General features: G+C 37.0%; 1 protein-coding gene across 1 annotated transcript; it reads right to left on the reverse strand.

The window, feature by feature from the left end:
• Nucleotides 1-7308: 7308 nt before the first annotated feature.
• Nucleotides 7309-25659, reverse strand: LOC307143737 (serine/threonine-protein kinase H1; the record flags this gene model as incomplete). Its single annotated transcript, XM_079845498.1, has 4 exons — nt 7309-7626; nt 19807-20575; nt 25214-25494; nt 25576-25659. The coding sequence occupies 4 exons, from the start codon at nt 25657-25659 to the stop codon at nt 7309-7311; spliced, it is 1452 nt and encodes a 483-aa protein (XP_079701624.1).
• Between the last annotated feature and the right edge of the window lie 244 nt (nt 25660-25903).

A 25903-nucleotide genomic window follows, 5' to 3' on the forward strand; every position in this document is an offset into this window, starting at 1 on the left:
CATTATTCCACACTAAAAAGTTTGTTTTTGTAATCTTTAATCTCTGAAACAACTTTTCTGCTGACGCCATTTTGAAGGATGTGGCAGATGGGTGTGAAACGGTGATTTATGTGCTTAGAATGTTTTGTTTCAAAGCCACAATATGTAATTTTTCGCAGCTAAAAGCCAAAACAAAGGCGTAGATTGATGACGCCTTGATTTCGTGGAGCTTTTATTATGCCGCAGACGACTGCTTCCAATTTTCCCACTCCCATGTGTATGTGACGCAGCGCTGTTTTATCATATTAGATACATTATTTGAGTGTGATGAAAGTTATGTTAAAATGCTACTCTGCGGCTACTATGACACACTTGTTGCACACTGCAGTAAGATAGATCAATATTAGGCTTTGTAAAACCTGCTACTCGCGGTAAATCAAGAAAACGAGATTTAAACAGTAAGACTAACTGTGTTGAGCTGTATAACAATGATTCATTTTCTGTCTCCAAACAGTTGCTCACCTGTCTAATAAAACACACAATATATTAACGTGTCTTTGGTGTTTCCATGGTTTCTACAAAATAAAACAGGAAATCGAGGGTAACACGGGTATGATGTTATTGATGGGCGACGCCAGACACGATCCGTGTCCTGGCTAAAATGGTTTATTTCTCTGGATTTAAACATTCTTGGAAACATTTGGGATAATGCAAGTACACAAGTCAACAAAATATAAAACATTGTTCTATTTGAATCGCAAAATCTTACATACTGTGCCTTTAAAGGGTTAGTTCACCCAAAAATTAAAATTCTGTCATTAATTACTTACCCTCATGCCGTTCGACACCCGTAAGACCTTCGTTCATCTTCGGAACACAAATGAAGATATTTTAGTTGAAATCTGATGGCTCTGAAAGGCCTCCATTGGCACAATGCACGGTTCACTCTCAAGTACTAAAGACGTCGTTACAAAGTCCATCTCACTACAGTGGTTCTAAAATAACTTTATGAATCGGCGAGAATAGTTTTTGTGCGCAAAAAAACCCTAAATAACGACTTACATAGTGACGACGATTTCAAAACACGGCCTCATGAAGCTTCAAAGCGTTATGAATCAGTGAGTCGAATGAGCAGTTTGGATCGCCAAATTTCAGCAGTTTGGCGGTTTGACACGCGATCCGAATCATGATTCGACTCACTGATTCATAACGCTTCGAAGCTTCATGAGGCCGTGTTTTGAAATCGTCATCACTATATAAGTCGTTATTTAGGGTTTTTTTGCGCACAAAAACTATTCTCGCCGATTCATAAAGTTATTTTAGAACCACTGTAGTGAGATGGACTTTGTAACGACGTCTTTAGTACCTTTTAAGGGTCTTGAGAGTGAACCGTGCATTGTACCAATGGAGGCCTTTCAGAGCCATCAGATTTCAACTAAAATATCTTCATTTGTGTTCCCAAGATGAACGGAGGTCTTACGGGTGTCGAACGACATGAGGGGAAGTCATTAATGACAGAATTTTCATTTTTGGGTGAACTAACCCTTTAAGTGATTTTGTAATCACCATAAAAACACGTAACTGCATAGTTAAATCCAACTGCTTTTAGTATATGTGCATGTTGACAGTACAGCAGTGTTGTTCCAGAGCCCATGTCTGTCTGACTCTCATTTATACAGTGAAAGGTTGTTTCTGTGTTATGCAACACATTCTCTTGGGGAAACAGGCTTTATCTCCCTCACAACCAACCTGTCTTCTCTGTGCTCATCCTTGTCTAACAGTCTCTCTTCCTTATTTTTCTTCCTTTTTACTGTTTTTAAATGATCTTCTTCTTTCCTGTACTTATGCTGCAATCAGGGAAAAGGTCATGTTACGTTCTTATGCAAAGCATTACACTCACCAAGATTCTTTGACCATATCCACGTGCTATCAAACGCTTTTATGCATAAATAACCCAATAAACCTTAGTTTAGCATTCATTTTCACTGGATCTGTTCTAGATGTCCTTATTTACACACGGTCTCCAGTAGGTCACTGCACTCCTTGTTGTGATGCAGAATAGCGGTCACATGATTGTAAGACATTGATCTCCTTACGCCCTCTAGTGGTCAATGATAAACATGCATATCGTCTCAACTTCCTCATGAGATTCATCCTGCAGACGTGGTCCACACATCAGAGTAATATGATTTGATGGGTTGCATGAATGTCATGTTCCTTTTAATCCACAGTTTAAGGAAACAGTTTGCCAGAAATAAACGTGCTGTCATTATTTGCACACTGATCATGGAGTTCTCTTCCATACAATGAGGTGTATGAAGAGCCCATGTCTGTCCAGCAGTCACCACCACCACATGGTGTGTCCTTGAGCAAGGCACTTTACTGCATGTTGCTCCAGGGAGATTGTCCCTGTAACAAGTGCACTGTAAGTCGCTTTGGATAAAAGGGTCTGCCAAATGCATAAATGTAAATGTAAGTGAACGGGCACAAGGAAATGGCTAAAAGCAAGTTTATACAACTCATGCACTATGTGTGGGAGGCGACATGGTGGAGTGGAAGTAACACAGGGAGCGAAGGTTAAAGAGCAGAATTGTGACTTTTGCAATCATCTTGACTTTTACAGTAATTCATTTAGCAGATGCTGTTATCTAATTCAACTATATACGTAATTTATTTGGTCATTCAAGCGGCCTTTGACCTTTAATCGGTTATAAACCAGCTTCAACTGGAGGGTCGTGACCCAAAATTGTGTTGTAACAGAAAAGAAAAAACTAAAATAATGGTGAAAAACACTCAAATGAGATATACACTCTAAAAAAAAAAAGGTTCTATATTGCAGCAAAAATGGTTCTTGGCTCGTAATCATAGGGGAACCTTTTTTAGTGCTATATAGCACCAATTTTGGTGCTTCAGTGGTTCTTCAGCGGTTCTTCAGAGGTTCTTCAGAGGTTCTTCAGAGGTTCTTCACCGGTTCTTTGACTAAGGTGCTATATAGCACCTCTGAAGAACCGCTGAAGCACCACTGAAGCACCAAAATTGGTGCTATATAGCACTAAAAAAGGTTCCCCTATGATTACGAGCCTTTTTTTTTAGAGTGCTAGGGTGAGATTCTATCCCAATTCTATCCCATAAGGCCTTGTAGGAGCCAGTGTTATTTTGGTGTCATTATAGTTTATTTTAATTCATATTTTGAATTTGAATGTTAGTTTTTTATTCATTCTTGTGGTCTATTTTTGTCCCTTTTTTTTTAAATGTATTAATATTGATTTTTTTTTTTATGTCTATGAAATGTCTAAATGTTTTTAATCATTTTGATTTCAGATCAAGTTACAGAAATGAAAATAAGAAATATTGCCTTGGCATATAGCTTAAGTGAAATACGTTAAAAAAACTGCTCTTTTAATATTTTAAAATAAATATAAAATTACATAATTATTAGGGCTGTCAAAAGATTAATCGCATCCAAAATAAAAGTTTGTGTTTACATAATATATGTGTGTGTACTCTGTTAATTATTATTTATATATAAATACACACACATTCATGTATATATTTAAGAAATATTTGCATGTATATATATGCATTTATATAATCTATAATATATATAAATATAAATGTTTTATATATAAAAATAATATTTTTTTCTTAAATATATACATGCTTGTGTGTGTATTTATATATAAATAATAATTAACAGAGTACACACACATATATTATGTAAATACAAACTTTTATTTTGGATGCGATTAATCGCGATTAATCTTTTGACAGCCCTAATAATTATATTATATTATTTAATAATGTAACAATTATTTTTAAACTAACCAAACTATTTAAAAAGGAGGTTATATTAAAAACGTACATTTTAACATTAGACGTTATATTTTGATAAATCTTCGTTATATCTACTATTGTTTTATATAGAATTGACTATAGTCAATAAAGTATTTAATGCAAATACATCAGAAGTAACTCTAAATCAATTACAGAACAATTAATAATTAGTAATTCCTTTTTACTTTTTCAAGGGTAAATAAATAATATAGTACTTATTTTCTTAGTAATGAATTACACCTGGTTTAGCTATAATAACCCTGAGAGCCAAGTAAAAATGGCAGAAAACATGTCCAGCAGTTCTTTTAGGTACCAATATATATTTTTCTTAACAGACTGAATTCCTACATTCATATATTCAAAGCACAGGAACAAGAAGCAGCCAAGGTCTTCATGGTTATTTTATTGCTAATTCTGTTTCATGTTCAGGTTTTTTTTAGTAAAGTCATCATCCACGTCATTAAGAGATATTGAGCTGAGAGCAGAACGGCCCAATGCAGGAAAAAAAAAAACAGCTTATGAAGCTGTATATTGAAGACTTTTAAATATTTCCCACCAGAGCAAAAGAAAACAGACGCAAAATTAATTAAGATCCACATTTAATGGGTAGGAAAAAAAATGGACGATTACATCTACGTAATGTGGTGAGGAAATTAAAATGTATCCGTTTGTTTCTCAGTAATATAATAAGCATGAGAAAATTTGAGCCCTAACAGAATTTTATCACATATCATATTTATTGCAAAATGATGCATATATTTGTAGAAAAAGATCATTTTCCTACTTATGTAATGTAAAAAAAAAAAGAAAGAAAAAAAATCCATGCAATTGAATAATTGTCCAACAGAGGGCACTCACTACCTATGTTTCTCTTTCTCCACAAGGGCCATATTTCCATATTTCACCATAAAGCTACTTCATAACTCCCTAATGTGTCAAATATCAAGTCAAAATGTCTGCAGACTATATGCTTGTCTTGTTTTTTAGCACTTAAGGAAAAAGACTACTCAAAATGTCTAACTTTAGACAACTTTTAAACAGTTTTCATGTCAGAAGAGGGCTAGTGTTGAGCTATGCGGGAGTAAAGTTCTCTGCTGAATGGACCTTTTTAACATTGAGCCACATTATTTCCACTGATTGGTGCTTTCAGAATGTTCCATGGCATATTGAAACACTAAAACATGTAACCTTTATAACAGAGCAAAGTCCTTGAGCAAAAGTCCTTGAACAGAAAGTGAAATGACAATCCTCTTCTTATATTGATGTCAGTTTGAACAGTTTGCCTCCCCATCGTCAAGATTATTTGCTTTGTTCTTTAGCTTTGGACACTAAAGACAAACTTAAAAATATCCGAATGCTACTGCATTAGAGCATTTTTTCTGTATCCTGTTTTCAATCAGCACTGTTAAAAAATGTGGGGTTGGCACCGTATTGTTCCGAATATAATACAACACTTTTTTCTTAGAAATAGGCTACATCTGAAAAAACAGGTTTGTCTTACACCGATCAGATATAACATTATGACAACTGACAGGTGAAGTGAATAACACTGATTATCTCTTCATCACGGCACCTGTTAGTGAGTGGGATATATTAGGCAGCAAGTGAACATTTTGTTCTCAGAGTTGATGTGTTAGAAGCAGGAAAAATGGGCAAGCGTAAGGATTTGAGCGAGTTTGACAAGGGACAAAGTTTGAGGTGTTGACTTGGCAATCCAATCGAGCGTCTGTGGGATGTGCTGAACAAACAAGTCCGATCCATGGAGGCCCCACCTCGCAACTCACAGGACTTAAAGGATCTGCTGCTAACATCTTGGTGCCAGATACCACAGCACACCATCAGAGGTCTAGTGGAGTCCATGCCTCGACGGGTCAGGGCTGTTTTGGCAGCAAAAGGGGGACCAACACAATATTAGGATAATAGGTCATAATGTTAAGCCTGATCAGTATACAGTATATTTAGGGTCTAGATTTTTACGTCAATAATACACCACAACAATAGGTGGCGCAAAATACACATAAAACAGGTGTGCCAAGAAATATAGTGTGTCAGAGTGTAATGCTCGAAGATCGCAAGCACAAAAAGACAAAAAAACGTACAATTAAAAACACTTACAGTCAAAGAAACCGCGTGACTTTACATGCTTCGCTTTCAAAACTATAATCAGATTTCACTTCTTCTGTTAATTAAATGTTGGTAGGCTACATGGTTTGCACTGAGATGGATATATTGTTATATAATATAATTCAGATGGGCTACAGGGTATTTTTATGGTATGCCATTTTTTAAATGTGATCGTTACATTTTACCAGTATTTACCCTACTTTCAATACAAAAATAAAAAATGAAAATTATTTCCAAATAAAAGCATTTTCCTTATAAATGTCTTCAAAAATTATTTTTACATCTTAAAAAGGGGGAAGGGGTCGTCTAATAATCAGGGTCGTCTTATATTTGGAACAATACGGTAATATTTTTCTAATGTTATTGAATGTTTTTGTTCTGCTCACCATTTATTTGCTCAATAATACAGTAAATATAGTAATAATGTGAAAATATTAGGCTGCTACAATTCAAAATAACTAATACATTTCAAAATGAAATGTATTCCTCTGATGATAAAGCTACATTTTCAGCATCAGTGTCACATTATCGAATATGCTCTAATATGCTGATTTGCTGCTATCAATTTAAAAAAACAGTTGTGTTGCTTAATATTTTTATGGAAACTGTGTATCATTTGATGAATAGAAAGTTCAAAAGAACAGCATTTATTTAAAATTTCCATCTTTCATAATTATAAATGTCTTTACTGCCACTTTTGATCAATTTACCGCATCCCTGCTGAATAAAAGTCTTAATTTCTTCACACAATCAATCTATAGGGGCTCATCTGCAAGTAAAAACCATAATATGAAGAAAAGCATGACAGAAAATGTGCAGATCAGACCATTTGCGGTTACACTCCCTTCCCATTTGCATTTTAGTCCGGTGCACGATTCTTCAGGGGTGTAAAAATGTGTATTTTAAAATAGAATGGTTTATATAATCAGCTCATCCTCATCTGATTAATGAAGGAATGAATGTGGGAGAACCGAGCAGAGGTGCTGATCTGAGGTTTTCTTTTTATAGAGGATACTTTAAACTCCTTCGCTGTTCATCATGAGTAGGAGATCGCAAATATGCTGAAGATTCTATCAGCACAAATGCATCATAAATATATTAGTATGGATGCACACATGATGCACCTTTTAAAAAAGGGGTCTGCATTTCTGCATTAAAGTTTATCTAAGTTTTAAGGGATCATGTACATTATTAATCCTTTAATTTTGTTCCCGGAGGTCCAATTATAATGTTAGTCATTTTATTGATCATTTTCATAATCAAACAGGCTGTTTTTATAGCACTTTGGGCCTTTCACAGAGAAATCTTGTAGTGGTCAAAAACAAAAACAAATACTGGGTCCATGCTAACTGGCCAAACCTTGACCCTTTACTAAGTAGCGATCTTCAGGCACTGCGACCTGTCGCTGAACCCTAACCTCGGCCCAGAACCTGGCCGTGACCCAGACCTCATCGATATCCGTGACCCGGGAGTAGAGCCCGAGCTGGGGCAGCGAGAGGAGGCCCGTGACGCCCGCCGCTGGAGGTTTCGGGAAATGGAGCGGTGTAGGTTCTTGTTAGAGGAACAGGCTGCCATGCTGACCAGCCACGGATGCCTAAGAGCTTCCTCAGCGGTCATACGGTGCTCGGGATCAAGGGTCAGGAGGCGATCAATGAAGGTTTTGGCCAATGTAGATACTGATTTCCATGGCTGAAAGAGAGAGATTGAGAGAGAAAGAGTTTGTCAGCATAATAAAAGTCCATACATAATTTTAAATCAAGGTTTCTTTCACAAAAAAAAAAGAGGTTTGGGAAGAGTTGCTGTGATTTGTGAATGTGGGCAATGTTAATGTTGCATGAATAAATGAACCAAAAATTTAAATAAATAAATGTACCAGACAATACATGCTCAAGGTCAATAAAACAATCAAATAAAATAAATAATTTATTTAAAAACCAGTACAGTGCATATAAAGCACCCGTTAAATCAAGGTTTCTTACAGCAGAGTTGCTGTGATTATGTTCAAAATAAATAAAATAAATAAATAAAAACAAAATAAAATAATAAAAATACATTGAAATGTGCCATACAGCCAATGCTTAAAATAAAATAATAAAAATACATTGAAATGTGCATACAGTAAATGCTTAAAATAAAATAATAAAAATACATTGAAATATGCCATACAGTCAATGCTTAAAATAAAATAATAAAATAAAATAATAAAAATTGTAAATAGTAAATACATTGAAATGTGCCATACAGTCAATGCTTAAAATAAAATAAAATAAAATAATAAAAATACATTGAAATGTGCCATACAGTCAATGCTTAAAATAAAATAATAAAATAAAATAATCAAAATACATTAAAATGTGCATACAGTCAATGCTTAAAATAAAATAATAAAATAAAATAATCAAAATACATTAAAATGTGCATACAGTCAATGCTTAAAATAAAATAATAAAAATATATTGAAATGTGCATACAGTAAATGCTTAAAATAAAATAATAAAATAATAAAAATGCATTGAAATGTGCATACAGTAAATGCTTAAAATATAATAATAAAAATACATTGAAATGTGCATACAGTAAATGCTTAAAATAAAATAATAAAATAATAAAAATACATTGAAATGTGCATACAGTAAATGCTTAAAACAAAATAATAAAAATACATTGAAATATGCCATACAATGCTTAAAATAAAATAATAAAATAAAATAAAATAATAAAAATAGTAAATACATTGAAATGTGCCATACAGTCAATGCTTAAAATAAAATAATAAAATAAAATAATCAAAATACATTGAAATGTGCATACAGTCAATGCTTAAAATAAAATAATCAAAATATATTGAAATGTGCATACAGTAAATGCTTAAAATAAAATAATAAAAATACATTGAAATGTGCATACAGTAAATGCTTAAAATAAAATAATAAAAATGCATTGAAATGTGCATACAGTAAATGCTTAAAATAAAATAATAAAAATACATTGAAATACATTGAAATGTGCCATAGAGTCAATGCTTAAAATAAAATAATAAAATAAAATAATCAAAATACATTGAAATGTGCATACAGTCAATGCTTAAAATAAAATAATCAAAATATATTGAAATGTGCATACAGTAAATGCTTAAAATAAAATAATAAAAATACATTGAAATGTGCATACAGTAAATGCTTAAAATAAAATAATAAAAATGCATTGAAATGTGCATACAGTAAATGCTTAAAATAAAATAATAAAAATACATTGAAATACATTGAAATGTGCCATAGAGTCAATGCTTAAAATAAAATAATAAAATAAAATAATCAAAATACATTGAAATGTGCATACAGTAAATGCTTAAAATAAAATAATAAAAATACATTGAAATATGCCATACAGTCAATGCTTAAAATAAAATAATAATAAAAAATAATAAAAATAGTAAATACATTGAAATGTGCCATACAGTCAATGCTTAAAATAAAATAAAATAAAATAATCAAAATACATTGAAATGTGCCATAGAGTCAATGCTTAAAATAAAATAATAAAATAAAATAATCAAAATACATTGAAATGTGCCATAGAGTCAATGCTTAAAATAAAATAATAAAATAAAATAATCAAAATACATTGAAATGTGCCATAGAGTCAATGCTTAAAATAAAATAATAAAATAAAATAATCAAAATACATTGAAATGTGCCATACAGTCAATGCTTAAAATAAAATAATCAAAATACATTGAAATGTGCATAAAGTAAATGCTTAAAATAAAATAATAAAACAAAATAAAATAATAAAAATACATTGAAATGTGCCATACAGTCAATTCTTAAAATAAAATAATAAAATAATAATAATAAAAAAAAAATACATTGAAATGTGCCATACAGTCAATGCTTAAAATAAAATAATAAAAATACATTGAAATGTGCATACAGTAAATGCCAAATGCCAAGGTCAATAAAACAATCAAATAAAATAAATAATCTAATGAAATAAATATAAATAAGAAATTATAAAAACCTTTTTAAAATTTTTTGAAATCACCGCCAATTGTCTGGAGAGGATGTTTTTCCAGATCTGAGTGTGATTTAATAGCCTTGAAAAGACCCTAAGTAATGAAATATCTTCAACTCAACTTTGCAAACCCTCCTGCCCACACTTTCCCTGCATGAAAACCAAGTCTGCTTTCCATTCATTGCTGGTTTTGCATTCAGTCTGTGTTTAGAACAGCATCATTACCGATCCGAGAACCAACACAGCACATGTATGGCTGTAAATGTCACTGAGTACACAGACACGGATTCTGCCTGAATGGAGGCCGAACCGCCGCCGTCTGACCACCAGTGACCTGTGCTACCGACGCTTCTGCCTCTTAAGCTGCATTAGATATACAACATGGCATTTGCGCCTCGTCGCAGTCTGAATGTGAAGACATTAGTCAATAAATGTCACCGGTTTTGAATAGATCTGTGACTCACCGCTAATTTGAAGGAGTTAATAACCATCTCTGAGAAGCTCTCAGAGGGATTTATTTGATGGTATAACCGAAAGAAAAACAAGAAAAGCAAGCAAGAATAAGGGATTGAGCACTGTGTGAATAAGGGTTCGAGCACTAGCTATCTTACTGTTCATTTGATCTAATTTCAGGGTTTTTTCCCCTGTCTCCCCCACTGTATTTTCCTAACTGTACAGCACAAAAACAGTTGATAAGATTATTCTGGCTCTAAATTCTGATTAGATAAGCTACATCACGAGACGAGATGAGACGGGGTTCAAGACGGGGTTCATTTTTGAACAGTATTTTTAAGAAATCCTCCATAACAAAATTCATGACTGGAAAAATAGTCTGCAGGAGCATTTTGAAATGTTTTAACTAATCTTACTACGGGGCTGTTCTGAGGTGTGCAATTATTTTCTGGGAAACGCACAGCGAACGTAGTTCCAGGCAGCTCTCTTGACCGCATTACAGTTCCATATCACTTCGCCAAATGCTTTCAGTTATTTCAAATGTCTTTACCATAGATATACATAATAAAGGCTAGATGTCTCGTCCACGCTTCTGGCCAATGGAGGTCGACGTCCGCACCTGGCGGCCATCTTGTCACAGTCAGCTCGCTCACTCATAACATTGTGTTTTAATGGTGCTTGTACTTTTTAAATAACCATAACTTGCTCAATTTTCTACCGATTTTCAAACTGTTTGGTTTGTTATAAACGTCAGAGATGTAATTATGACACTGCATTCTTATGAATAATTATTCATAATGTGTTCAGGCATCCAGAATTATAGCCACGTTAATAACGTTTGTAAAAAAACAAACCATTTGTAAATCCGTCCGGATTTCAGCGAGTTAAGAGTATTTGTGTTCAGATCACTCACCTTACATCAGGAGCCCGCCAGAAAGCTTGCAAGTGACAAGATGGCTGCCGGTGATGACGTTCGCCGCCGTAAGGCCTATTATGTATATCAATGGTCTATACAGCCAACAGCTAGCTTGTGAAAAAACCGACTACTTCCGGCAAATTTAGATTTACTCTGCAAGTAGTCTGGCAAAGAGCCCATTCAAGGCCATTTCTAATCCGTCCAAATCGCGGCACCAATCAGAAACATTGGGGCGGGCTTTACACGATGACGACAGCGCAGCGACGGTGAAGCAGATTTTGTACATTACAAAGATGGATGCTGCCGTGGAACATCATTCGTTCGAATCAGCTATAGCGGCTGTTTTAAGCGCTTTAAACTTTTCCTTTTCGTTAAAACCCGAGCAAAGAACAACACTCGAAGCCTTCATATCTAAAAAAGATGTTATCTCTGTCTTACCTACTGGATTCGGCAAAAGTCTGAAATACCAGCTTGCCCCTTGGTGGCTAAATGAATGGGTCTTAGCGAGAGCCCTCTGGTAGTGTTGATGTTTCACAAAATATAGTTTTAAGTCCTTTTCAGGCGATAATGTAGTTGTGTAAAAACTACTCAAATCTGTAGTTTATTTATAAAGCGAGCGCCTTTTTGAAAATTTAATCTGCCGAGTTGTGAGCTCCAGTGGATCAGCGGCGCTCAGCGCTCATTAACCCCGGCGAGAGCAGCCTTAACTCGGCCAGTCCTTCTGCCGTCTGCCGCTGGCTCTGATGTCTCTGTAGTGGTTAAACATAAGATTTGATTCGTCTAGTGTAGATCTAACGGCTGATCTTTGCTCTCATTAATCTATAATTTGTTCCCTGACAGATCGTTTTGTCTGAGGGCAAAGTGAAGATTCATAACTTTATATTTTTAAGCTATTAAACTTTACCGTTGTAGTCTCCTAGCGCTGACTTTGTTTGACTGAATTGCTTTATTCAGTCCCTCCAGAAAAACGCGATTATACGATCGCATGATTTAATGCATAATCAGCCAAAGTCCGCATTTATGCGGGGGCCGCATTTTTTCAAATACGCCGCACTTTCGCCGCGTAAATTGCCTATTTCCGCGTGCAAAATATGCGGGGCTAGCATGATTTCATAATGCCCGCATTTTCGTCGCAAAAAGGTCATATATATTAGCAGAAAGTTTACATTTTTTTGTTTACTTAACACAAGAGCCACCATTTCCTCCTATTGCCATGGGAACGTTTTGAAGTGACGTAATTACCCGACGCGAACGTCATCGAAAAGCTGCAAACTCCGTGGTGAAACCATAGATATCGGTGAAACCATGATGAAGCACGCAAATTCCCATTTGCCAACAAAAATAACAGCAAAAGACAGCGCAAAGCAGTTTCCCGATTTGTTGACCGATTAAAAAAAAACAGCATCATGAAGCTTCGAAGCGTTATGAATCAGTGATTCGATTCAGCGGTTTGGACTGCCAAAGTCACGTATTTCAGCCATTTCAGCAGTTTGACACGCGATCCGAATCATGAATCGACTCGCTGATTCATAACACTTCGAAGCTTCATGATGCTGTTTTTTGAAATCGGTCATCAATATATAAGTCGTTATTTAGTTTTTTTTTGCGCACAAAAACTATTCTCGTCGCTTCATAAAGTTATTGTAGAACCACTGTAGTGAGATGGACTTTGTAAAGATGTCTTTAGTACCTTTTATGGGTCTTGAGAGTGTAAAGTGCATTGTGCCAATGGAGGCCTTTCTGAGCCATCAGATTTCAACTAAAATATCTTAATTTGTGTTCCGAAGATGAACGGAGGTCTTACGGGTGTCGAACGACATGAGGGGAAGTCATTAATGACAGAATTTTCATTTTTGGGTGAACTAACCCTTTAAGAGATTGCACTTTGTGCATTGGAAGGACTCAAATGTCTGTTTTGTGTAGCTACCTCTGTAAAACAGGAAGTTATTTATTCATTTTTTCAGAAGTTGTAGTATATTCCTTTTGTAAAGCTACAGAACTTGACTCAATTTTTGTAACTCAATTTGACTCAATGTTTTGTAAATTTGAGCCATGTGTTTATTAAGGTCTTCAATAAAACAAGATGAGAACTTAAATATTCCCAGCACTTTCTGTGATGTAGTGTTTTTTTCCTCTTTTTCATCAAACTGCAGTTTTTGCAAGTTCCCGCAATTTTATCGCATAAAATTGCATAAATATCCCGCATTTTCGATCGCATTTTTTAAGAAAACGTGCCGCATAATCAAGGATTTTTGCCCGCAGCGATCACAAAAAACCCCCCAAATTTTTCTGGAAGGACTGTTTATTTATTGTATAGCTTCTTATACCTTTTACTTATACTTTTATAATGGCTATTGATCACACATAAACTGACATTTTACAAAAAGAGACTGGGTTGTGTTTTATGTCATGTTCATTTTATTACAGTGATAATCATAGCCTATATATGCACACATATTAATGTTTAAAATGTTTTCTTTTTTTAATGTTAACGAAAAGAGGCCGGCTTTTTTTATATTTCGTTTTGTTATATACATGCATTGAAGATAATATGCATTGCCTGCACTACATTTGTGTGGCTATAATATGTTTCATATTTTTTTTAATGAAAATGAAAAGAGGTGGTGTTTTATCATATATTTTGTTTTATTGTAGCCTAAAATATACAAACTATATACAGTAAGAGATTGCACTTTGTGCATTGGAAGCACTTATTTTAACAGATGTCGATTTTGTAGCTCCCGCAATTTCATCGCATAATATTGCATAAATATCCCGCATATTCCTTTGCATTTTTTAAGAAAATGTGCCGCAAAATCAAGGATTTTTGCCCGCAACAATCACAAAAAAATTCAGCATTTTTCTGGAAGGACTGAACAATGTAGTGGTGCATACTAATTTCACCCTCATGCTCTGTCATGGCAATATGAAATAAATACAGCTTTTCAGCTTTTCAGTCAGCGAGAAATCTCGTCACATTTTAATCTCGCGAGATCTCGTCACACCCCTAAATCCTACAGTTAGAATAGTGCACAAAATTCATAATATTAGTTGTGATTTTAAAACCTTTTTCCTTATTATTTGCATGGACTGCAAAAAGCACAGACATGTTCACAACAAACTGCATTAAAAGACTGATAACTGGATGTCACATGCTGAAGTAAACATGCAACCCGATGAGGTCACATGACAATTTAGCATATGCATACTAAACTGCCGCTCTGGAAGTAATAAGCTAGTATTGCAATCTGAACATAGCCTCTCTTGATGTCTATCACACACACACACACACACACACACACACACACACACACACACACACACACACACACACACACACACACACACACACACACACACACACACACACACACACACACACACACACACACACACACACACACACACACACACACACACACACACACACACACACGTTTGTTTTTGTGAAATGTGAGGACATTCCATAGGCGTAATGGTTTTTATACCGTACAAACCGTATTTTCTATCCCCTTACACTGCCCCTGCCCCTAAACCTAGCCCTCACAGGAGACTGTGCAGTTCACTTTCTGTGAAAAAAACTCATCCTGTATGATTTATAAGCATTTTGAAAAGTGAGGACATGGGGAACGTCCTCATATTTCACCCTCTTTTTGTAATACCTATGTCATACCCATGTCATTATACACATTTGTGTCCTGATATTTCACAAAAACATGCCCACACACACACACACACACACACAGCTTTCTGCATTTTTAAATTTTCAAAAAACATAATTTAGTATGATTTATAAGCTGCTTTCGTCATGGGGACCAAAAAAAACCCAACCATTTTGACAGTTTGTCACCACAAAGTAGGGTTTACCAGGACCACACACACACACACACACACACACACACACACACACACACACACACACACACACACACACACACACACACACACACACACACACACACACACACACACACACACACACACACACACACACACACACACACACACACACACACACACACACACACACACACACACACACACTAAATGACAATTAATCAGCCATGAAATTGACAATTGCAAGACTGCTGCTGACGAATGGAATTAAAAGAGCAAGTTTCATTCAAACACACGGGAACATTCAAAAAAGAAAGTGTGTGTGTGAGTTTTACAAGAAAACATTAACATGCATTAGTCTTGCTGTGGTCTGTGTCAACTGAAGTAAAGAATCCAGCAATTTCATCAAGAAAAAGAGAGAAATTGTGACATCAATAAAACATAGTGAGAGCCAAACAACTACCTCTGGTGTTCTGCGGTTCAATCTATCATTCTGTCCTGCAGAGTGATTGTGTATTCATGTGTTTAAATGTATATCTGCGCAGAAACATGGGTCTGTGCGCTGCGTGCCTGCATGTGTTTAACCTATAAAGGATGGCCGACCAGTTTCTAATTACACACCATAGCGCAGCATTCGCATTCACAGCGAGGCGCAGATAAAAAATGAATTCTGAAATTAGGCTTTAATGAAAGTAAGGTTCAGGCCTTATTTTAAGTTGTTTTTTAACTTTGTTGTGCAGCGTTCTCCAGAGTCTTTAATAAATGTGTGAGTATCATCTGTGTAGTATTAAATGAGAGAGATGAAACACATTTGCGCTAAATTATCAGGTGTGTTCAGCGCACAGTGTGTCGCCACTGCAAGATGTTTTGATTACCTTTAACATTAACATACAGGAAATATAAGTAGCCGCAGAGATTAAAAATAGAATGCAAATGAAAAATCCATGGAAACATGAATAAATCAGAAACCGTTGGCAAACCAGAAACAAAACTGCATGTACCAAGTTCTTACAAATGTAGTTTTTATTCTTTACCTGTATTTATGCCGTTTTTACATATTTCTGAAAAGAAAGACATTTTTGGTTACACTTTATTTTAAGGTGTCCTTGTTACCACGTAATTAGTTATTAGTAACTACCATAGCCTGTAAAAACAAGATGGACGACGCGCCTTCACTCTCTTCCGTTGATGTAAGTGAAGACGCCAGTGTTCAAATATGGCGCTGACATCTTGGGTCTCGAGTCTGCGCAGTAGTGAGACGCAATATCAAGGTCCCGCCCACACTCCCGCCTAATCAACAGCTTTTTGTGAAATAAACAGTTATGGAAATGTAGAGCTTAAAGTTAAAGCTCCAATCTCCTCCCGAAGTACCTGAAAAATGTCCGTTAGTGCCACAGTGACTACTTTACTCAGAGAAGCAGTGTAATTTGATCGTTTTGTTTGTCTATGTCCCATTAAATTACAAGGAGGGGGGCTTTTATGAGCTATACTGCATCCAGCCACCTGGGGGGGATCAAGAAACTTTGGCTTCAGTTTTCAGGACTCGTGTGGCAGGCTTGGTAACTACATGTAACAAGGCCACTATAAAATTAATTTAAAATTTGCACCAAAAAAACAAAAACAAAAAAAAGCATTTAAATAACAAAACACAAATGTATGCGAGTACTTTTGTTTATTAAATAATATAATATTTTATTTAATCTATAATGTTTCAAATTGTTAAAACTAAGTTTTTGTGGATTTTAAATTGTTTTTATTCTTTATTTTTTATACATTTTTATTATCAGCTATTTAATCACTTTTTCCTACCAAAAATATGAAAATTTATTATTTTTGTAAATTAAAACATGTTTATTTAAGAGGTGATATGGATGCATGGTATATGGATGCATGGTAAAGCTGGACGGACACGGACACGGACACACACACGGACACACACACAGGGACACACGGACACACACACAGACACACACACACGGACACACATACACACACACGGACACAAACACGGACACACACACGGACACACACACGGACAGACACACACACACGGACACGGACACACACACACACACACACACACACACACACACACACACACACACACACACACACACACACACACACACACACACACACACACACACACACACACACACACACACACACACACACACACACACACACACACACACACACACACACACAGACACACACACACAGACACACACACACACGGCACACACACGAATACACACACGGACACACACGGACACACGGACACACACACGGACACACACACGGATACACACACGGATACACACATGGACACACACACACGGATACACACACGGACACACACGGACACACAGACACACACACGGACACACGGACACACACACACACGGACACAAACACGGATACACACACGGACACACACACGGACAGACACACACACACGGACACGGACACACACGGACACACACACACACACACACACACACACGGACACACACACGGACACACACACACACGGCACACACACGGATACACACACGGACACACACACACGCAGACACACACACACACGGACACACACACGGATACACACACGGACACACGTACACACACGGACACACACATGGATACACACATGGACACACACACACGGATACACACACGGACACACACGGACACACACACGGACACACGGACACACACACACACGGACACACACACGGATACACACACAGATACACACACGGATACACACATGGACACACACACACACACGGATACACACACAGACACACGGACACACACACACGGACACACACACACGGGGACACACACACCCTAACGTTCAAAATAATTCATTGGTTTGAGTAAAGCCAACTCAAATTAAACAAATTAGTTCAATCAAATTAACCTTTATGAGTATTTAGAACTATCTTTTTCTTTTGAGTTCACAAAACTCACACGTTTTAAGTATTGTTTTGAGTATTTTAAGTAATCTGAATTGTTTCATTGTTTTGAGTTTTATGAACTTGTTCATTTTAATTTAGACAAACTTAAATTTAACTGAAACTGGGCTGGGATTTCTATTTCCCAGCATGCTTTGCCATGACACAGAAAAGGGACAGTAAATGCCAGAACTAAGTATTATTTTTGTGTGCAAGATTAACATTAAGTGGGAGATTTAGTAGTGTTTAATGTTTTGTTACGCTAGTTTAGAAGAGTTTCTGCTATGTTGGTTTTTTTGTAGGGTTACCGCCATGGTGATGAGTGGAGCATGAGCTTAGCTTGAGAACAGATATATGTGAAATGTATTATAATGCTGTCCTCATTCAGCAAGTGCTATGCTATGTTAATGCTCTCAAAGTATTGCGTAACCAATTAGCAAGGTGGCATTTATTGAATTAGCTAGTTATTAAAGGTAGTCAAGTTTCCACTATACTAAAATTTGCGATTACATGATATTTTTAAGTTAAATGTATGAATTAGCTTACTCAAATATTTTAAGTTCTGCTTAATTACACTTTAAATTCAAAATTGAGGCAAATGATTATCTAAATATTTTTTGAGTTTTGCCAACTTATTCGGGTTTGCAATGTATGAAAACAACTACCTATGCACATAACCAAATGGCTCATATGGTCCAAGTTTAATTGCAAAGTCAATTAAGATACACCACAGGTCCAGTACTGTGGCTTTATAGCCTGTGTAATCATGAAAAGGCATGACATGGTGGATATTAACCCACTTATTATAGGCTTATTATAGGCTACAACTACCTGTTATATTGCGACTCAGTAGTCCCAGAGTCCTATAAAATACATAAAAAAAATAATATAACAATAATAATTCCAGCATGTGCTTGATTACTGTCTCTGAGCAGCAGAATTATAAAGAGATTCATAGTTTATGTTCTTTCTCTTTAAGAGAACAGCAATTATTGTTGTACTATTGCACCTATAATTTCACAGCTCTGGGGGTTGGAAGTGATAAAGAAATGTGTGTGTCTGGGAGTGTTTGCAGTTTAAAGGTGATAAAAGCCCTGTGGTGAAGTTCCTCTCCCCTGTCCTTCCTCTCTGATTACCACATCTCACCTCACACACACACACACACACACACACACACACACACACACACACACACACACACACACACACACACACACACACACACACACACACACACACACACACACACACACACACACACACACACACACACACACACACACACACACACACACACACTTGAGACAAAGCAAGCTGACGTGCTGTGGGTGGGCGACACATCAGTCAGGTAGCTGGTGGCTGTTTACACAGGTGACCAGATTTCACCTTCCCACACACACAAACTCTGTTTGCCCTTTACTTTACACTCGGCTGAATGTTTCATCGCTCTGGTTTATTCCAGGTGTCTCAGTGCTGGTGGTCTGGTTAGGCCATCACAAGCTCAATTTTGATTATGAAGATCATTAATGGAGTATACAAAGAAAGTATAAATATACCACAACATAGTTCCCGCAAAAAGTATTAGGATATTATGTGTAGAAATACTTCTTAGGCCACAGAATGTGTGCATTTGTTGTCTCAAACTAATTCTAAGATAACTGTGAGGAAAGGCATTGTGACACTCACCTCACCATGGAAACTGTAGCTGCCCCTGAGAATGGCCCTGAAGAGGCGCGGTCGGCTGCTCTGGTCGAAGGGCAGTGAGCCGCTCAGCACGATGTAAGTGATGACGCCCAGCGCCCACATATCCACAGCGCTGCTACAGGGTCTCCGAGCCAGCATCTCAGGGGCCAGGTACTCCGGTGTGCCGCAGAGTGTCCTCAGAGCCCAATCTTTAGTCTGACGGCTCTTCTCAAAGTCTATAGTGCTGAAGGACAAGTCGCAGTTTGCGTCTTGGGTTGAAACACTCGTATCTGCCTTGCTTTGAAATGAGGCCGGCGTCTTGTTGTCCCAACAAGCGAGCCCAAAGTCTGTTATGATCAAGCGTGAGTCCTGTCCCGGGTGGTAGTACAGCAGGTTTTCAGGTTTGAGGTCCCTGTGCATGACGCCCAGAGTGTGGAGATAGCACAGCCCGCTGGCCACCATCTTCAAGGCCTTGGTGGCATCCCGTTCTCTGAAGGTTCCTCGGGCGACCACGCGCTCCAAGAGCTCTCCTCCCGTGGCCAGCTCCAGAACGAGATAAACGCGATGTGGGGATTCGAACACCTCAGCCAGGCGGATGACATTGCTGTGGTTCACCCTTCGCAGGACACCGAGCTCTGCCAGACCGGCCTCATGACCCTCACGGCCTTTGACCTCCAGAAGTTTGATGGCGAAGGGTTGGCGCGAGCGCCGGTGCTCAGCACGAACCACGCGGCTGAAGCTCCCACAGCCGATCAGAGCCTTGATATCATACCTAGAACGAATATAAACACTAGTGTTATTTAAGGATCATTGAAATACTATTATAGTTTTATTATAGCAGTAAGCGATTCTTGAAAAGACGCTGTTGAAAAGTGGATCGGACCGAGCACCAAAACATACTTGTAGCCAATCAGCAGTAAGGGGAGTATACATTCATGAAGAGAGAGCTCAGTGCACAAGATTAGCAGAACGACTATAGAAAGAGAAAGACGGCAAAGAAAATACACTAATATCAGAGAAGCTTTCCAGTGCTGGAGAGACCTTAACTCTTAAAGACCTAGAACATTTTTGGGGCGCCTGCCTCTACTTTTCTTTGTTTTTCTCACCCATTCTAGCAGTTAGCATCAAGTGTCATATATCATTTTAAACAGGAGACATGTTGAAGTTTCCATCTAGCTCATTTGAAGTCCCAATTTTACATTTTATTTAGTCTGAGAATGGATTAAATTAATAGAATATATATATAAAAAAAAACGGCAGCAAAATTTTTGTGTTTTTACTGTGAACTCAAGCAGAACTTCATGAAGTTTGGATTTTTTCCTTTATAAAGTTAGACTTGGTTGTTGTAGACTTCCAGATGAAATGTTGTCTACATGTAACAATCCCTCAGCAAGTTATAACCATTTATTATAATATTATTCTAAGCGTTTTTGAGTGAAAACAGGTGTATTTTATTTACTGACAATATAGAGGTGTCAAAAAAAGTTCAGGATAAATAGAAAGATTGTTATAATAACAACACTGAATTGGTATAAAACACAAACTACATACAAATAGAGAAATATACTGACTTTTGTGTACTGTGCTATGTGAGAGAGTGCTCTGCATTTATTTTGGTTAATTTTCATGCACGCAAATACACACCCACTTTCACGTTGTGTCAGAGAAACATGTGATTGGTGGTTCAAAAGACCAAACACTATGTTTATTGGTTGAGTTGATGACAGTTTCAACGAATCTGGGGGTGGGACTAATGATCCCTGTTTGGCTCAGGGGAACAACCCACATGCGTTTCCTTAACGAATCAATACTGCAGATTTTGACGACGCATCCACACTCTCCACGGAGCCTCTGAATAATCAATGGCAGGAAATGTGATACTTCTGAAAAGCTGCATTTTACAGCATACAGATTGGATTAGCGGTTTAAAAATTATTAAACATTTTAGAACGATAGTTATTTTTAGCCGCGGGCTGCTGTCTAGGTCTTTAAGGGTTAAGGAGCGGGAAGTCCTGAAAACAGATGCTGAGGATGCTTTATTTCTTCTTGATACATGAGTGTTTCATAGAACTACGATATGGGGCTCTATTTTAATGATCTGAGCGCAGAGTCTGAAGCACATGGCGCAGGCGCACTTAGGGTGTTTCTGATTCCACTTTTGCTAGTTTAACGACGGAAAAAATGGTCGGCGCTCCAGGTGCATGGTCCAAAAGGGCTGTACCTGGTCGCTTAGTGAGTCATGGGTGTGTTTTGGCCATAACGTGCAATAAACCGATCATCTCATCTCCCATACCTTTAAAAGCCAGTTGCGCTCGCACCATGGCGGATTCGCTATTTACATGGCAGAAAGGAGAACGCTTTTCCAGAGAGGAATCCTTTTATTTTTTATATTTAAAAATGTTTGTGTGCTGCTGCGCGTCCCTATGTGTGTAATAAGCACTGTACGCACGTTGTGAATCCGTCTATAGGCGCATATATTACTAACACACATTACGCACATTAAATAACACAAAAAAGACAGCGCCTTAGACCATTGACTTAGACCAGGTTTTTGTTGGTCCATGGCACACGATTTCAGTTCCTAAAAATAGCAACGTGCCAACAATGCGACTGAACACACCTTGTTTTCAGACCTACATGGGCGAACAGATAGGCGAGAGTGCATTTGCTATTTAAACAATGTGGCATGGACATGAAAATGGTAACTGCGTCGGGCTGAAACTAGCAACAAAAAAAAAACACTTGGGTCGCGCCTGGCGTCGCATTGCACCGGGTGTACGATAGGGTCCATGGTGATAAGATACGGTGTCATCTTCACATGTTTGTTCATTTGCATTATTATTGTTATAAGCCTGGAACCTCCTCCACCGCTCGTGGAGATACGGGTGTGATTTGGGGCGTGTTTGTTTTGGTGATTTCAAATATCAACAGTGTTTACCAGAAATCGCGTACTGCACCTTTAAGAGGCCATTGTTTTCAGGGTGGACTCGAATAGGGTTTCAAGTTCAAATGTTAAAAAAATATTAACATTATATAAATAAAAAAAGTTAGCATTAATTTCACATTTTCCCTTGTTGCAGCACCGCTCTTCTCAGTCTGTCAGTAACGCTCTGTTTAGCTCCTGTCTCTACAAAGCTGCGAAAAGCGCAATGTGCTCTGATTGGTCGGCTGGACCAGTGTGATGTGATTGGTCAAACGCTTCAAACTTGTTTTAGAAATGCCATGCCCCTTACCATAACCCAGAGTTTCAACCATAGACTGTAAAAAAATATGGACGTAGTGTCCTTGACGTCATCCATAGGAATCTGATGAGCAGTTTTGAAGCGTAAAGTATGGACAAGATGGCCGTTGCCATCTTGGCAGCGCGTCATTGCGCGTCACTCCCGGATAACAGAAAATGGGCAAAAAGGCGGGACGTGGGTGGAGCTGAAGTGACGCAATGACTAACAGACAGCAGATAAATGGCTATCCACCTGTCACTCGAAGTGGTCATGCCCTTAATTATACAGAACTTTAATGCTTTATATAATGTCAACGAATGAGTTATAAAAAAATTCACCCCCCTCACAGTTGTCATGAAGGGCAAAATTAGCCGTATAGACCAAAACCACAATTTATACCAGGCTGTAAACATGTTTTATTCTGCTGTAAAGTTGGGCATTTTAACATGGGGCTCAATGAGATTCTGCTCCCTTCTGGAGCCTGTCCCTAGTGGCCAGTCGATGAATTGCAGTATATGTCACTTCCGTATTGGCTTCAGAGGTTGCTGCTTGGTTTCAACACACTACTAGGCCTAACTCAACTCAACCAGGCCATGCCCTTTTATTTTGCATATGCCTGGAGCATATGCAGGAATTATTACAATGAGGGATATTGACATTCCCGGAAGAAAACAGAGTTCAGAAACAGTGCGCACTGATATAGAGAATACCTCCCTTTGGAGTGACTTTGTAACTCTAAAGAAAGTTGAGAATGTAAAAGCATATTAGGTCCTCTTTAAATGTTTTAAATTAGTTTTTATTTTTATATTTCCCATTTTCAGTTTACTTAAAAGTCTAATTTAGTTTATGTATTAATAGTTTTTTTTTTAAATTAATTTTTATTTCAGTTTCAGTTTAGTAGTTTTAGTACAACAAGTTAAACTAAATGAAAACGAGGTTTCCTTGGCAACTAGTTGAAATAAAACAAGCCATACAAGATTATATAAGTGATAAAATAAGTGATTGTTCATATTTTATTTCATTTCAGTTATTGTTTATTTTAATTAAATTTTGTTATGGTTTTAGTTTTAGCGAACTGTAATAACCCTGATGAACACTGAAGGATCTGCTATGAGAGACTATTGTGCTGTTGTAATTGGATGCATCAAATTAAATTACATCACATTATTTTATAAATTACATTTCATTATTACTTTTAGGCTGGCATTAAATGCTGAGAGTGGCACTGGTGGACTCATAAATATAATAAAGCATTTAATTATAGCAGAGATCTTTAATTGACATGTCGTGTTTGATATCTTAATTCCGTCATCCAGTCTAAAGTAATAAAGTGTATTGCATTGTCAAGAATCTTTCATAAATGTTACGTTAGGAATGGAATACTATCTTTCTGTTTACAGCATATTGAGTATACACCGAATACTGGCTACTATTTCTCTATGAATTGCAAGTGAAAAAGAATGTTACATGCTACAGCAGTCAGTCACATGACCTCATTATATTTGTCACATCATCACCTCATTACATAAGCGTTTAAATCACCGAGAGGCATTTTACACTGTATAAAATGTTAATTCTAATATATAGTGTCGTAATTCCTGCAGTCCAAACAAAAAGTGAGTCCCGATTAAGGAAAAAGACTGAACAAAATGGCGGCTGAGATTATTTCTAATTCATTTGTCACAATGAAAATTTAAAGTGCATTGTGCAATACAGCACCATGTCAAATTAACATAGTTTTATTTGGTTTATTTAAAGTGATTTTTTTGGAGCTTGACAGCTTGTGGTCACTAATGTTGTTGAAAAAAAGATTCTTGCAACATTCTGTTTGTGTTACACTGAAAAAAATACAACTAAAGTAAATGCTTTTTGAAGGATTATGTGACACTGAAGACTGGAATAATGATGCTGAAAACTCAGCATTGCATCACAGGAATAAATTACATTTTACAAAATATTACAATATTGTAATAGTATATTTCACAATATTGCTGTTTTTACTGCATAAATAAATGCAAATCTTATCAACCCTACACTTTAGAATAATAGTGTATAAAACAACATTTTTGCTTAACTTCAACTGAACTGTTACAAATGCATACAGAAAATTCCCATACTCTGCACACTATTTTTTGCATTATGGTAGTATACTATTCTGAACTGAGTCGAAGTAAGCACATCATCCGTACCTCGCCGTGACGCGTGGATCAAACTTAGCACGAAACTTTGCATTAGGATTCCTCATCCTCTCCTCCAGATGAACCAGTTCCTTGACTCCTTCTGATATTCCTTCTCTGGAAGCTCTTCTGTCACTTCTCCTCCTCCAAAGCCAAGCTTGTTGTTTCTCGTTACACTTTTCCCTGTCAGTCGCTTGTTTCTTGAAGTTCACAACAGAGCCGATGAGGGAAAAATATCCGTTTTTGGAGGGCTCGGGTAACACTTTGCCAGAACTACTTCCCATTATAAACACCTTACAGGGTGAGAAGCATGGAAATAATCCATCCAGGTGGTGTTAAAGGACTGACACTTGCCTAACTGAATAAAGCTTCACAGATCCCTCTTTTGGACACATGACTTTGGGCTGGTTTGGAAGATCATGCAGCCGCTGTTGAGCACCTGCACACGACTGGTGCATTTTCAGCCCAGGTGCAATAACTCACACCTGAGTGAAGGGTGTTTGATCCACGGGCTATTTCAGAGGCCTTTAACAACACTATCATTGCCCTGTAACACAAAACAAAGACAGCTTGATCACCTGTGGACGAAACTATACATACTTTGTATTATTTAAAACCCTGTCACAGTATGGTTTGACAACTATATGTAGGTTTTATGTAAACACGAATCAATGACATAAAATCAATGAGATATTGAAAAAC

Source organism: Gobio gobio (assembly GCF_949357685.1).
Source record: "Gobio gobio genome assembly, chromosome: 20".
Classification (NCBI taxonomy): Eukaryota; Metazoa; Chordata; class Actinopteri; order Cypriniformes; family Gobionidae; genus Gobio; species Gobio gobio.